We start from the raw sequence: 14,453 nt of genomic DNA on the forward strand, positions 1-14,453 counted from the left end.
TAATTGTTTTGCAATGACTCACTCAGCGAATTTTATAGCAAACAAATTGTAAAATAGATTTTTCAAAAACTTTTAAAAATCCAATACAAATTATGTTTAGACCGACTAGTAGATACCCGTTAGTAAGATTATCAATTTCAAAATAAACATGTCCCCACATAACAATGGAATAGAGTAACATATAGCATACTCCGACCAATAACTAGTCTCTACTATGTCTCAGAGTGACGTGAAAAATTTTGAAATAAACATAATTAAAATCAGCATGCTAAGTCAAAAATCTGTAGCGTTTATAGTTTTCAAGATCTCAACGTTTATATAGGCAGAGTGAAGATCATGAATAAACTGTAAACTGATGTAAACTGTGCAGGGTTAAAACGTTCCCTTCTACCTCTTACTTTTCGAGGAACGACTATAACATGGTTAAACAAAAATAAATATTCTAGAAGTTTATTGCGGGGTCTGCTTTTATGAAAATCAAAAGAAATTCACTTACTCTAATGAGAGATACAAAACAACAAAAACTTTATCCATTCGATATTTATTCAGTATTATATTTAAATTCATGTAAGTTTTGAACTTAATTATTAGTGATAAGTGATAACCTAACGTGAATAAAATACAATCGTTTTGTTGTTGCTGTCTGACTTGCAGCTTCAAAGGATTGGCTGCTTGGCGTATTAAATTATAACTCCTTAGAATTCCCCCAAAAATCTTTGTAAAACTTAAAACTAAACTCATAATTCCAGCCTATTTTCGAGAAACAAAGTTCTAACGCGATCAACAAAAGCTTGAAATGCGGAGATAAATAAATTACATGTGGGTACTGAAGCTATTATCTAGTCTTAAGGAAGAGGCCAATGGCTAACACTGCAGCCCGTTTACGACCAGGTCTTGGGTACACTGAACGGACCAAACCGCTGGTGGTTGTCCACACCCCGCACCGCGAAGTAATACCGCTGGTTCTCCTGGAACTGATTCAGCGTTACGGCCATGGGCAACAGCATGGCGTTGACATCGCCCACATGCCGCCAACTTTCCGTGCTGGGCTCGTGGATCGTCTCCTGGTACGCATAGATCTGGTATGTTACACACTCCGCGAACCGCGGACCCGTGTCCTCCAGCGTCCAGGAGATAACGATGCCGGTGTCCAGCAAACTGATCCGGATTACGGGTCGCGACGGCGGCACTTTCCAGGAGGGATTGAAGGGCTGGGCAGGCGACGAGGGCAGCGGCGCCGGATGCGAGTATCTCAAACGTGAAGCAGCCGGCGGTGTATTCTCCGAACGTATCTGCATGGTTACGTTTGAACCCAGTGAACTTCGTTGACCTATTGATTATGATACGAATTTGTTAGTATAAAATAGACAGAACAATATGAGCGCGTTTAAACCCACCTCCACCATTATTTTGGACTATCTGACGGGCATTAACGCGACCCAATTGCATCGGTGATGCTCGGACCACACTTCCGCCTCCACGACCTCCTCTTGTCCCAGCCGCTGCCTGGGCATTCCGCTTCACCGTCGCATTGGCCGCCTGTCGCAGACGAGCGTTCGCTTCGATTTGCGCCTGGGATGCCTTTGCTGCCGCAGCAGCCGCCGCCGCCGCTGCATCATCCTCGTCCGTCAGGTCGATGACCGCCTTCTCCTTGGGCTTGGCCGGCGCCAAGCTGGGCTGCTGCTGCTGCCCATATGCACCGGTTCCTGATTCCCCGCCGCCGGCGCCAGATGACATAGGCACCGAGACGGTGGCACCGGAAAGCGGTGCCTGCTTGGCGCGCACTGTCGTCGTGCACTTGGGCGTCTGTTTAGCGGGACTGGGACCTAGGCCGGAACCAGGACCAGGACGAGCTCTGCAATATATTAAGTTATAAAGTTAGTAAAAAAAAATCAAGTCACTAAAAAATATTCACAAATTATTTACGTTTCCAGCTTACAGCCTTGAAAATGATCTTGAATGGACGGACTTTCTTAATTATTGACCTCTGCATTTTTAAAAAAATTTTTCCATTCCTTAGATTTTTTTTGCAAGGTACACACCATATTTTCTCCTATATATACAATAAAACAAGAAAGGAAGCAAACTTCCGCAAGCCGAAGTTCATATACCCTTAAATATTGAAAACATTAAAATTATGAAGCTATGATGATTTGCAGCTCAATAATTAGATAGTTATTTTGTATATTTGTCCGATTTTGATGAAATTTAAACCGTAATTCTGAATTATTTAACCGTTACTATTTGTCGAAGAACTAAAAAAAAAATTAAAAAACAACACAGTTATAATTTATTATATAATTTTTATATAATAATTTACTATATAATCGTCCGATTTTGATGAAATTTAAACCGAAATTCGGAAATATTAAACTTTTACTATATGTCGAAATACAAAAAAAAATTAAAAAACAGCAAAGTTATAATTTTTTTTAATTTATTTTTTCGATTGTTCTAATGGGAACTTTATGCTATAGTCGTCCGATCCGGCTCGTTCCGACTTATATACTACCTGCAATAGAAAGACAACTCTTGGGAAAGTTTCATGCAGATAGCTTTAAAGACTAGTTTGCGTAGAAGCGGACGGACAGACGGACATGGCTAGATCGACTCGTCTAGTGATACTGATCAAGAATATATATACTTTATAGGGTCGGAAATGTCTCCTTCACTGCGTTGCAAACTTCTGACTGAAATTATATTACCCTCTGCAAGGGTATAAAAAGGTTTGATGTCATTTTGATAACTTGAAGATATCATTTTCGCTCTTAGTACCTCTAATCTTTGTATCAAGTTATAGTTATGTATCAATGTATAAAGATTTATTATAATGAGTTTGAAACAACTGGTTCAACGAATGAATTTATAGAGTGCATATTAACTCTGCTGTTTATGGTGATCAAGAAACGCTACTTTTTCAAGAATGCAACCGTTCGAATTGAAAGCAATACCACAAAATACTTACGTTTGGTACTGTTGCTGCTGTTGTTGCTGCTTCTGCGTCACGTATGAGTTGCCTGAGTTCCGGTTCCTCATGGCGGCCACCTTGGCCGCCACTGTGGCCGACGAGGCCGTCATGGAGGCAGTGGTTCCGGTGTGCTTCGATGCATGCATAGTTCTCTGGCCTGCCGGCGGTGAGGTCTGCAAGCGGTGCACGTTTGGCTGATTGTTGGTCTGCGGCACGGGTAGGACGTTACCAGGACATGGTCGCTGGGGTGTCACCTTTTGCAGGCAACCCCGGCGCACGGGAGCCATAGGATTGGCCGACGATGCAGTGGTTTGAGCAATGTTGGCGGTGGACCGTGACTGCTGCTGCTGGGAACTAGGATTCGGAGTGGTACTGGAACTGGGTGCGGATGATGATCCCGGTGGAAAAGCAGGACCTGGCACAGGTGGTCTGGTCCGCATTGGCGATCTCATCGGCGAGGTGCTGGCCTTGGGGGGCGTTCCACTGGGCGCCAACATACTGCCTGCAGAATGCGGCTGTTCCGGAGCAGAGACCGTGGGCTTCATGGCCTTGAACGGGATGCCCACCTGAAGGCCAACGGCACGCGTTATCCGGACCGGTGCCGTGAAGTGGGAGTTCTTGGTCTCCAGATCCTTGAGCACCCGCTTGTGCACAGTCTCCAAGTCGAGGAACTGCTTGGACACCTCGGCGATCTTTCGTCGGTAGGTGGCCAGTGTGTTCTCGCATTTGTCCAGCTGCAAACGGATGTCCGCGAACTCACTTTTGACCAGCATTCCTTCGACGACCTTCTGCAGCACCAGCTCCTCCAGATCATCGCGGGTCATTGTGTCGAAGGTCCGGCGGAAGGCCTTAAAGAACTCCAGACGTAGCGGCTTAATATCCTTTTTGATTTCCGGTTCGGGCTTGAGCTCAAGTTTAAGTTCTTTTACGTCTTCAATTTTTGGGGATGCCGCCGGTTCAACCTTTGCCTTGTCGTCCAGGCCGTCCAGATCAATTTGGAGCGTACCGTCGCATGAGCTGTTCGAGTCGGAGTCTTCAGTCTTAAGTTTCTTATTGGGTATCTCCTCTTCCCGATCCGGACTTCTGTCTAGATGGTCGTGGCTCCGTTTGACAATTTCCTTCTCATCATCCTGCTCGATGGTGGATTTTTGGGGTGCTTGTAGTTCCGTCTCCAGATCGGGATCCATCTTCTCATCGGTACTGAGACGCACTCGCTTCGATGCCGACTCCTCGACCTCTTCGGCGGGCCGCAACAGGTTGCTCGAATTGCTGTTCCCATCCTCCGTGGCAGTGGACTTCGCCTTGGCGTGGGTCTTTAACTTCTCAAACTGATCGCACGCATTGTCGGAATTGTCCAATAGCAGGTCCTTGGCCTCAGCCGATTCAGCTGATGAATCACTGGGAAGTCCTTTGGCAGTCGTTTCCTTCGCTGAACTTTGAAGAAGGTCCTTTTCCAGTTTCTTTGCCTGCGGTTCTTCATCCTCATCCTCTGACACAAGAACAATTTCGTCTTCTTTAGCTTCGGGTTTCTCGGACATTTTACTACCTGCCTGTAAGGAAGCGTCAGCCTTGTTGGTCTTATCTATAGGCTCAAAGAAAATGACTTCATCATCGGACTCCGACTCTTTGCCTTCCTTCTCAACATTAGGTATCTCCTTAGCCAAGTCCTCGTCATTGTCAACAGTTGGCTTTTCGCAGACCCCATTAACCTTGGGCTTCTTGTTTTTTGATATAGCCATGGGCTTATCCTCATTCGCATTCTTTTCTTCCCTTTCGAGGATATCTTCGTCCACCTCCATAAGCAAATCATCTATCGTCGTTTCGTTCATTTTCTGGGACTGAGTTTGCAACGCTTCTTCCGTTTTGTTTACTTTTTTGGGATCTTTTTCTTCCTCGTCTGCGACTACGATAGGCTCCTTCGGCTCTTCTGTTGACTGGACCTTGTCCCGATCTTCTCTTCCCTTGTCCTCTTTGGTCTCTTCCGATAGCTTGGCCTTTTTCGGCGCTACTGTATCCTCAATCTCTTCCAGTTCTTCCGATTTCTTTACCTCTTCCAGCTCTTCTGTATCTTTGACCTCTTCGAGATCTTCTGTATCCTTAACCTCTTCAGGCTTTTCCGTCTCCGCAACCTCTTTGGGCTCTTTTGCTTCCTTGTCCTCTACGGTTTCTTCCGCTTCCTTGACCTCCACCGTTTCTTCTTCGGGCTCTTCAACTAACAGCGACTCCTCGTCTGCGATTGGCTTGGGCTCTGCAAGCTCTTCAGTTACCTTTGTCTCTTCGTCTTCTGTCGTGGGCTCCGTGGGATTATCTTCCTCTTCGTTAGCTTTAATAGACTCATCATCGGCCTTGTCTAAGTGTTCTTCTGAGATAGTCGCTTCTTCAGTCTTCTTTTCCTTCACTGCGACTATGTCATGAGTAACTTCAACGGTATCCTCTGTTTTGGCTACTTCCTCCGCAGGCGTCTCGCAAACCACACACTCGTCCGACGAATCCAAATCTATGATATCCGCTTTGGGTTTTTCTGATTCATCAGAGTTCTCAACTTTCTCGTGCTTAAGGATATCTTCATCATCGGAGGAAATCTCATCCAGATCGTTGGCAACTGGTTTATCAACGGCGTTAAGCTTGTTGCTTTGCTTGGGCTTCTTGCTGTCCTGAGAACTGAAGGCATCAAACTCATCGGAGCTGGAAATGCTGTCAAGAGCATCCATAAACACATCATCCGAGGAGCTATTTACCTTTGCCGGGACTTTTTCATTGTTATCCACAGAATGTGACTTGACCCAATTTTTCTCTTGCAATTTTTTTTCCTCGTCTATTTCTTTTCCAATAGACTTCTCTGTCGCCTCAGCCAAATCTTCGGTTTCCTCCGTCGATCCTTCGGCTGTAGCGGGTTCTTCGATGTCTTTGATGTCTTTTCCTATAGCTTTCTCCTCAGTCTCAAACTTGGAATCCGGCTCCACGCGATCTTCGCTTTCTGTAGATTCCCGCACCTCTTCTTCACTTACTTTTCTATATTCGGCGTGCTTTTCCTCCGTCTCATCAGCTGTTTTTTCCTTCGTCGATTCAGAGTCGCATTCCTCGCTCTTATCGACTGTATCCAGATCGTCGGAATTCCTGGGGCTACAGTCCACAATGGAGCTTATCTTGTCCAGCAAAGCGTCCAAATCGCTGCCCGCATTGCGCTCCTTCTCCGATCCTGGTATCGGTTCGTGAATAATATCCTTGACGCTGTCGGAGGCACCGACACCATTGGTGAGCTCACACAGGTCATCTTCATCCCTGGACGTCCGACTTGATTTATTGACAATTGCTGTAATCCAGATGTCGATATACCCTAAATCATATTTATGCATTTGATTGAATTTAACTTACCAGGGGTGGAGAGGGGTTCACCATTACTGCCGAGGTCTGTGGATAGAGTACGCCTTAAAGGGCCTTCTGAGGACAGATCCTTCATTTCAACGTTCTGGCTTACTTCCATCATTTTGTACCTTTCTTTTTTTGTTTTTATATCAGCCTATTCTGAAAACATTGAACTGCTGAAAGAAAGTAAAACACCATTTAAGTATGCGACTATATAAGGGGCAACTCTGGCCACGACATAGCAACCCTGATAAAATCAATAACAGTGGCTCTCCCCTTGGAGATATCAAGGAATTATTAGTGCTGACAATTCAAAGGAAAAACATGAAATAGAAGAGTATTCACCATGTTCTAATGAAAAATAAAAAATAATCAGAAATTACAAAGCTTTTAAAAAAAGCTCTAAATAAGCTTTGGCAATAGTTTTCTTTTCTCTAAAAATGTCAAAGTAATAACTTGGGAATTATACTTAATAAGCTTGTCTTGGGCGAATGAATTTTTTCAAATCGGACTCCGAACCAAAATCATGTGTGTACGTTTGAATAAGCCCCTATCGAATTCATTCAAGTCTATTCCTTAATCTAACGCCGAGATAAGCGTTCTAGGGGTTTAATACCCCGAGGAATTGATTATCATAATATGTTAGATAGAAGTACGATCCGAAAACTCCGAAACCAGAAAAATAACTCAAGACCAATAGCTTTTTTGTTTCTTTTTTATGTTCGATTCGGTGTGTATCTACCTATAGTCTAACCATGTGTTGTTGTTGTTTTTGTTGGTTGTTCCAAGCGCTCGTCGCTTTCCGAACGCAACAATAACAACACAACGTCGCGACGACTGCACCGAAAAGGCAAAAGCAAAGCGATGATAAATAGTCGTGCAAAGGAAAGAAAAGCAAAACGAAAGATGCAAAAAGGGGGGAGGAGAAATTGACTTGTAACCTTAAACACTATCAGTGATATGATGACATATAAAATTTTGCATTAACAAAAGTGAGGTTAGGTTGAGTTAAAAGGTTTGTCAGGCGTTTATATATATGTATAAGTAATAGTAACAATAGTTAAAGGTGACTTACAAGTTTGAACGTCCAGAAACGCAAGTATTCTATTTATTTCGATTAAACTACACTTGGAGAAATCAAAATGACTTGAACTTCTTACCGCGTTCCGGGCAAAAATGAACGAGACGAACGCCAAACCAGCTGACGACGAATAAAATGAGAGCGAGAGAGTAAACAGCTGAGAGCGGCAAAGCAAAAGGGGCGTAAGGAAAAGCAGGAGGGAGATAGCCGGCAGGAGGGCGTGACTCGGTTTGATAAGATTCGATAATGTAGCTCTAACCGGACGCCAAGGAAATCCCTTCAACATCTCGAACTTTAACCTTTGCCAAAAAAAGGGCAAAGTAATATTCGACAAATTCCCATTTTTCCACAGCAAGTTGGCAGTTCTTTTTTGGTAGATAAAAAAAAAATAATGAAAACAAAAAATGAAAGGGGGGTTTGGTCTGAAAATTGAACAGAGACAAAGCAGGGATCTTCGTTAATTCAATAAGAAAGTTTGATAGCAACGCAATTGCGCAAATAGAACGCGTTTTGTTGTTCATCAGCGGGAGGGTAAGATGGGGACGTAGGCCATTGGAGCGGGACGACTATATGGCCGCCCATTAATGGCAACATAAAAAAGGGGACATACATAAGTCAAGTAAAGACGATTAAAAACAATCCATATCTTTATCGAACTAAGACAACAATTAAAAACATAATTTAAGAGTCGCCATAATAAAATGGGGTAAACGTTGGAAAAAAATATTAAAAAAAAATGTTCCTGGCCGAAAAAAAACTTTTCAAAATTAGGGAACTTAGAACATAGGGTTCCCCCGTCTGGTCTTTCCGATGCTCTTAGGACCTTGGCAGGATACCGGTTTCGCATAGAGTTTCGGAGCGAGCGGGACGGACAGAGAGAGCGGCCGGAGAGCAATTATGAGAGAGCAAGAGGCCGAACATATATACACGTGGCTATATAAATTGTCTGTATGTAAAAATTAAATAAAGTTCGCGTAGCGCCGAATACCACACGACAAAGATACAGCAGCAGGCCCAGAAGCAACAGCTACTGCAGCAAGCAAACGAAAAATTGAGGCTTTCTTAGCTTTGTCTGCTGGTTGAAATTTAAACCTGGGGTACCCGCTCTATATGAAGAGTTGATCCTTAAAGACAGGGTTTGCATAATGCCTCAGCGGATTACAAATTTTTCCCTTTATAACAGTTTTCAGATACCAAACATGCAGTTTTCTATCTGATGGTTCAATAAGACCTATCCACATGCACACAAATGCAAAATAAAAATACTACCTTTTATGTTTTTGCAACCAAATGAAAATAACTGGTATATTTTTGTTTTGGCAATTTATTTAAGCCCGAGTTGGACGTTATGTCTATTATAGCTGTCTCACTCGCTTACGCACTTTAGCCCGCCCGCTCTAGCAACGGAGTATCTGTGTGGGTTTGTATGTATACCAGAATGTGTATGTGTGCGATTTTGCAACGCGTTCACATTCTTTTTAGGTTACGTATCGATTTTGATGCAGAGTGAGGTTAGGTCGAAAAACATCCAAGATTTTGGAAATTTTACGAAACCAAGAACATTTTCGAAATCCCCTCAGCGCCCTCTATTGATATCTGATATCAGATTTTCCATAGAGACACAACCCCGAAAAAACTTAAACCAGCAACCTGGCAAGCAACAGCAAAAGCAAAACGTCGCAACGTTTTTATTCACCTATTGTACAATTTAATGTTTTCAGGGTTGCCAAGTTTGAATAATGCCTGCTCCATATCTTACATAAAGTGCATTATGCCCAAGTTAGTGCAACTAAAATGCCATTAAATGCATTATTGTGACCTTGCTGCCGAGTAGGGTTGCCACCGGCAGGTCATAGGTTTTATCGCGGCCATTACATTGCGGTCGATTAATACATGGGTCTGACATTATCCTAGTCTATATTTCAGCACCGTCATCAATCCAGATATATATCCGATTTCATCTAACCTGTGTCAACTGCAACCACCTGACAACCCTAAAAACACAAATGCCTTGGAAGAGACTCGACCATATCTGACGTATGGTACCCAACCCATTAAAATAGCGTTTGAAAACCCTTAAACTAAACCCAACTACCAAGTAAAACATTAATTTAGTTTAAGAAATGCCAAATATATTAGACAGTGTTTTGCATAGATAATAAACAATTTAAACAATTTAAAGAAAAAAAATTTGCACGTACCTTCCTATGATCTGATAAACTCGTTTATTAACTGTTGGAGTCACGTAAAATATTGGAATATGACATTACCCACTTCACAACTCTCAATCGTCGATGATTTGAATGAATTTAACAGTTTTTTGGCAATTTGTTTACAATTTGAAGGCGAATCCGCTCGCTATGCCCTTAAACGATGAAGAATGAAACAGACTAAAATCAGACAACAACAAAAGGTGCCGAAAAGAACCAGTCCAGGCACAACTGGTTCCGAATAGTAGCGCCCAGATTGCAAACAAGCGGCATGCAGAATAGCGATGGGTTCGTTACCGCAATTTGAGATGAAAATACGGATCTGCCAAATCGATTTTTCAAAATATAAATGCCTCTTAAACTCTTTTGGTAAAAATGTTTACACCTGTGGCATTCTAGTTCCAACTTTTTAAATTAATGTCTAATATTTAATCAAATAATAATCTGAAAAGTCAAGATTTGGTTACTAATTATGACACGAAAAATATGTAAATATAATCGGTATGCTAGAAATAAATATATACCTATTATATACTCGAAATATGTAAATGCAAATTTCACAAACGATAGGAAAGTGATTTAAAACTCTGATCGAACAAAATCTTTCAAGAAATATCTTTGATTTAATAAATTTTTGATAAACTATTATAACATTGTAGCCGAGAGAAACGCGTCCATCTCTAGTTTTGAACCAGCAATAGTGCCAGGGATGAAAAAAAAAACCAGTTGCTTATAATTGGAACTAAAATCCGATCGCATGTTACAATTTTATTGGTTAGAAGTAATTGTACCATGCAAATATGTTTGGGTACTATTTAAAAAAAAGATTCGTAAATATAAAAGTACGGTTTTATAAACTAAAAGTATCTATTATTTGGTTAAATGTTACAAAGTTTCGAACTAGTGGAATGAATTAGCAAGTGCCATCCCTGAACGCCGCAGCGTAAAACTAATTCCGGTTCACGAACAATTGAACCAATGGCAAGTGGAACAAAATAAAAACATCTGTAGATTGTAGGTTAAATTGTTTTATAATAACAAATGCAGCTAGTTTTCAATTAAGATGAGCAACCTGCTAAATTTTGCTTTACGTCATGGCGTCACTTCTATTAAGCGCCTTAGTCTGCAGAGTTTAAGACTGACAGTTCCGGCTATAGTTACCAAATCGCCGGTTAGTTCCACGATTAAGAGGTTCTCCTCCCAAACAGCCCCCTTCGATGTGAGCACCAGTGTGCCCAAGGACATAATACTCTTTAAATATGAGAATCCGCGCTTCTACCAGATGCTGAATTTTTTCGGCGTCTGCCAGTTTGTTTTCTGGACATATCTGTCGCATTTTGCCTTTACTACGCTGAAGGATGCTCCGGTGGTGGAGAAACCGGGAGAAGATCTAAAGTGGTTCCAGCGCATAAATCTGGGCGATAATAAGTACAGAAATGGGATCACAGCTTGCAGTTTTCTGATAGGTGAGTGTTTGAGAGTTACACATACATAAATGCATATTAGCCTTCTAAAACGTTGCGAATCTTTAGGATATGGTATTCTGTTCGCCGTCTGGATGTTTACGCTTCGCTCGGTGCGTTTTCTCATCTTGAGGAAGGGAGGTCAAAGTGTTTCCTTTGTGACCTATGGTCCTTTCAACCGCAATCGTATTATGACAGTGCCCCTGAAATGTGTTTCCGCCGAGGAATCACGGAATCTGGCCAGGGTGCAACTGCCTATTAAGGTCAAAGGCAAAACCCTCTACTATGTACTGGATATGCGTGGCGAGTTCCGGAATCCCCAATTGTTCGACTATACGGCGGGCTTGAAGCGCCGCATTTAAAAGCGTAGTTGTGTTATTTTGTAACTTATTATTTGTAGATAAAGATGTACACTAATTAAAATTAAACTCCGGATTAGTAGATGGGTTCGGGTTTTTGGGTGAGGAGCAGTCCGAAGCGCTTCTTGATGGTGATCCTCTGGCGGGAGTACTTATCCTCCGGCGAAAAGCGTGCTGGGTGAGCAGACAAAGTGGGAAGACCATTCTCGGTGCGTTTCTATAAAACCAACAAGTTATCACAAAAGCGAACAAAAACAATTGAGTTTTTTCTTATCTACCTTCAAGGTGTAGACCCGGTCGCCGTTCTCGTTAATTGTGTACATCAGATACATTTTGGATGGTTTTCTCTTGTGTAAAAAGTCGTAGTAAATAAAAAAAACACGTGTGGCGTGCGTTGCAGTGTGATACCGTTAGAGATGGGCTACTCACGATATTATTGGTATATCGAATATATGGGTTCTAGTTTCGATATCTAGGGAACTTAGTGTTTCCTCAAACCATGGAACAAAACCTTGATATAACCCATTTCTAATCGACTTTTTTTCATCACTAATCCGACTTGGCGGATTTTTGTGAGCCATGTCGAATAAAGTTGATAAACTACACAAACAGGCTTTACGGGAGCAACAAAAACGAATCAAACCGGGAGAATGCATGAAATATGTGCGGATGGTCATAGATACCGGATTTATGGGCATTCCCTTAGGCCAGGAGATGCTGCAGCAACTTAATTCCACGGATTTAAAGTATGAAATAAGGACCCTGCCAGTGAGCTACTGCATCCTATGGGAACGTAATGTGGGACAGCGGACAATTGCTTTGGGAACCAGTCCCACTGGTCTGGATGAAACCTGGAAGCGTGAGAACCAAGTGGTCCAATGGCTATCCGAATACGATTTTCAAAAGGCTGTTAAGGATCAAAGTCTGGTTTGCCTGGGCCCCAGACTACAGGCCTCATTTCCGGACTGCCAGTATACGGTAGCCCTAACTAAACTTCGTCATAGCAAACACGGCAGTTCAGCCGGCCAGGACGCCTTGATAGAGATGCAGCTGCTCCAGAAGCTCCATGTGGAGCAGCTTAATCATCCCGAAAGCCAAGATTTTTTGGCCTTTCTCCAGCGCTACACAAAAGCCATAGCCGAAGCTCCATATAAGAAGCAACGTAACGAAACACTGGGCAGTTTCAAAAAGTACCTGGCCAACGACAAGAAGCAGTGCGTCCGTGTGGATCAGGGCAATGGTTATGGCCGCCTATGGCAGCAGCATCTGAACCGATTGCCGCAGGTCACTCTCGAGGTGGCCGAATCGATTATAGCGCAGTATCCCTGTCCCAAGAAACTTCTAGATCACTTTTCCAGTGATCCCATGGCAGTGCAAAGCCTAGCCGACTTAAAGATCAAGCGCTGCAATGGACCCCAACCTCTTCACACCGAGCGACGTATCGGAAATGTTCTCAGTAGCAAGCTGTATACTTTGTACAATGCTAAGGATCCAAATACTCTGATCTAAATATAGATATTTATGTTAAGTTACATTTTTTAAGCCGGTATCCTCTCATATAATAAAAGCCCTTAAAAACATCTTAGCTTTAGAATCTGCTCTTATATATTTGCGTCCTAAAGTATGTACAATTAGAATTAAACGGTAAGGTAAGAGCTAAATATTTTACATTATTCTTCTCATCGTACTAGGTATAATTTTAAAATCACAATGTTCCTATACACATAACTATGAATTCAATTAATTGTTGTTTGCACACCTGAAGAATTGATAATACGTCTGGTGGAAGGCCAGAACTCTGTGAACATTGGATTGAGCGAGAGATGAGAGAGACTTGGCCATGAAAACATCAGTCCGTACTCTATAGCGTGGCCAAAATGCGGGTGAAGCCGAGGCAGGCGGACACTATGGTCTGTCCGAGACCCCAGATCATGGCGTATATGGGCGACATGGGCAGGCTGGAGGCACGATGCACGAAGGCGATGACCGCACTGCTGATAATTCCACTCGAGGCCGGCGACAGGAATCCCATGACCAGGATCAGGATCGAGAAGAACCGCCCGAACTTGTGCTTCCGCAGCGTGACGAAGGCCACCACGGCCGCGCAGGTGTGGATGAAAATGGAGGAGAACAGGGCCCACAGAAAGACATGGTACCACATTTCGCGGAAAGTATTGAGTCGAGCTTGCGACCGAAGTCCCATCACATCGGCGATGGTGTCCAGTTCATCGGTGTCGTAGCCCTCGTAAAACATGGCTAAAACTTTTCCCAAATGGAAGTATGCGTAGTTTTATTACTAATTATTGCTTTTCCGTTGCTCAGAGTTGGTCAGTTGAGTTTCCAGCCGCATGTCTGTGGGATTGTTTCCTTATAGCATGTATCACCCGTGCTTCATGTATCTGAAACAACAGGCCCCATCAGATTTGACCTTTTGGTATTTACTTATACTCACGCCCACACGCGTATGCTATGAGCCACACCCACGTCGAGCCTACTTTATAGGCGGAATAAATACTTAGTCCTTTCTAGTTCCTTAATCCGGTACAACATTGTTTAAAATTCCGTTTTCCGTTGTATTTTAACATTTGTTTGGTTTATTTTTATTTCGGGCAACAATCGATTGGACTTTTGTCACGGCACAAAGTTAGCCTTCGCTGGCGGCAGTGAATCCTTAATCTGGCTTAAATATCAAGTTATTGGTCTTAAACAGTCATAACTGTTAAATATGACCAAAACAAAGCACTTCTCGTTAATTAAATAACTGTTTTAGTGTTTTTGCCTGCGATTTACTTTAGCAACTGGAATGAAACGATTCGGGAATGGACCAGTTCTGATAAGCAGTCAGCTGTGACTCATTTGAGAACTAGTTCGTTTGCTTTAATGGAAACATACAGCATCAGTATTGAAAGAACGGTATACAAAATACAATTTTTATCATAATTAAAAATTTGTCAGCCAATTAAGGCCCTATTTCCATTTTAAAATTTGTCAAACCTAGCTTACTTA

General features: G+C 42.6%; 5 protein-coding genes across 8 annotated transcripts; 2 read left to right on the top strand and 3 right to left on the bottom strand.

Moving 5' to 3' along the window:
• Positions 1-525: 525 nt before the first annotated feature.
• On the bottom strand, positions 526-9,817 carry LOC128254735 (activating transcription factor 7-interacting protein 1). 4 transcript variants are annotated; one of them, XM_052984001.1, is made up of 5 exons: positions 9,617-9,815; positions 6,344-6,507; positions 2,966-6,281; positions 1,398-1,855; positions 526-1,330 (listed from the first exon to the last, which is right to left on the bottom strand). In XM_052984001.1, exons 2-5 carry the CDS (start codon positions 6,453-6,455, stop codon positions 882-884), a joined length of 4,335 nt encoding a protein of 1,444 aa, XP_052839961.1. In that variant the 5' UTR covers positions 6,456-6,507; positions 9,617-9,815; the 3' UTR covers positions 526-881. The 4 variants fall into 4 exon arrangements, with proteins under 4 accessions (XP_052839961.1, XP_052839959.1, XP_052839962.1 ...); XM_052983999.1 differs by having other exon boundaries at positions 6,344-6,510; XM_052984002.1 differs by lacking the exon at positions 9,617-9,815 and adding an exon at positions 7,410-7,625.
• A 755-nt stretch (positions 9,818-10,572) lies between these two features.
• LOC128254833 (transmembrane protein 223) lies at positions 10,573-11,516 on the top strand. Its single transcript, XM_052984143.1, has 2 exons — positions 10,573-11,091; positions 11,158-11,516. The coding sequence occupies exons 1-2, from the start codon at positions 10,689-10,691 to the stop codon at positions 11,448-11,450; spliced, it is 696 nt and encodes a 231-aa protein (XP_052840103.1). The 5' UTR covers positions 10,573-10,688; the 3' UTR covers positions 11,451-11,516.
• On the bottom strand, positions 11,459-11,881 carry LOC128254835 (H/ACA ribonucleoprotein complex subunit 3). The gene is made up of 2 exons (XM_052984146.1): positions 11,726-11,881; positions 11,459-11,664 (listed from the first exon to the last, which is right to left on the bottom strand). The coding sequence occupies exons 1-2, from the start codon at positions 11,777-11,779 to the stop codon at positions 11,524-11,526; spliced, it is 195 nt and encodes a 64-aa protein (XP_052840106.1). The 5' UTR covers positions 11,780-11,881; the 3' UTR covers positions 11,459-11,523.
• An 84-nt stretch (positions 11,882-11,965) lies between these two features.
• On the top strand, positions 11,966-12,979 carry LOC128254832 (crossover junction endonuclease EME1). The gene has a single exon (XM_052984142.1). The coding sequence runs from the start codon at positions 12,027-12,029 to the stop codon at positions 12,954-12,956; it is 930 nt and encodes a 309-aa protein (XP_052840102.1). The 5' UTR covers positions 11,966-12,026; the 3' UTR covers positions 12,957-12,979.
• Positions 12,980-13,029: 50 nt separating this feature from the next.
• On the bottom strand, positions 13,030-14,259 carry LOC128254834 (transmembrane protein 170B). The gene is made up of 2 exons (XM_052984144.1): positions 13,900-14,259; positions 13,030-13,846 (listed from the first exon to the last, which is right to left on the bottom strand). Exon 2 carries the CDS (start codon positions 13,699-13,701, stop codon positions 13,309-13,311), a length of 393 nt encoding a protein of 130 aa, XP_052840104.1. The 5' UTR covers positions 13,702-13,846; positions 13,900-14,259; the 3' UTR covers positions 13,030-13,308.
• Between the last annotated feature and the right edge of the window lie 194 nt (positions 14,260-14,453).

The sequence above is a fragment of the Drosophila gunungcola genome, assembly GCF_025200985.1.
Source record: "Drosophila gunungcola strain Sukarami chromosome 2R unlocalized genomic scaffold, Dgunungcola_SK_2 000006F, whole genome shotgun sequence".
NCBI classification, from domain to species: Eukaryota; Metazoa; Arthropoda; class Insecta; order Diptera; family Drosophilidae; genus Drosophila; species Drosophila gunungcola.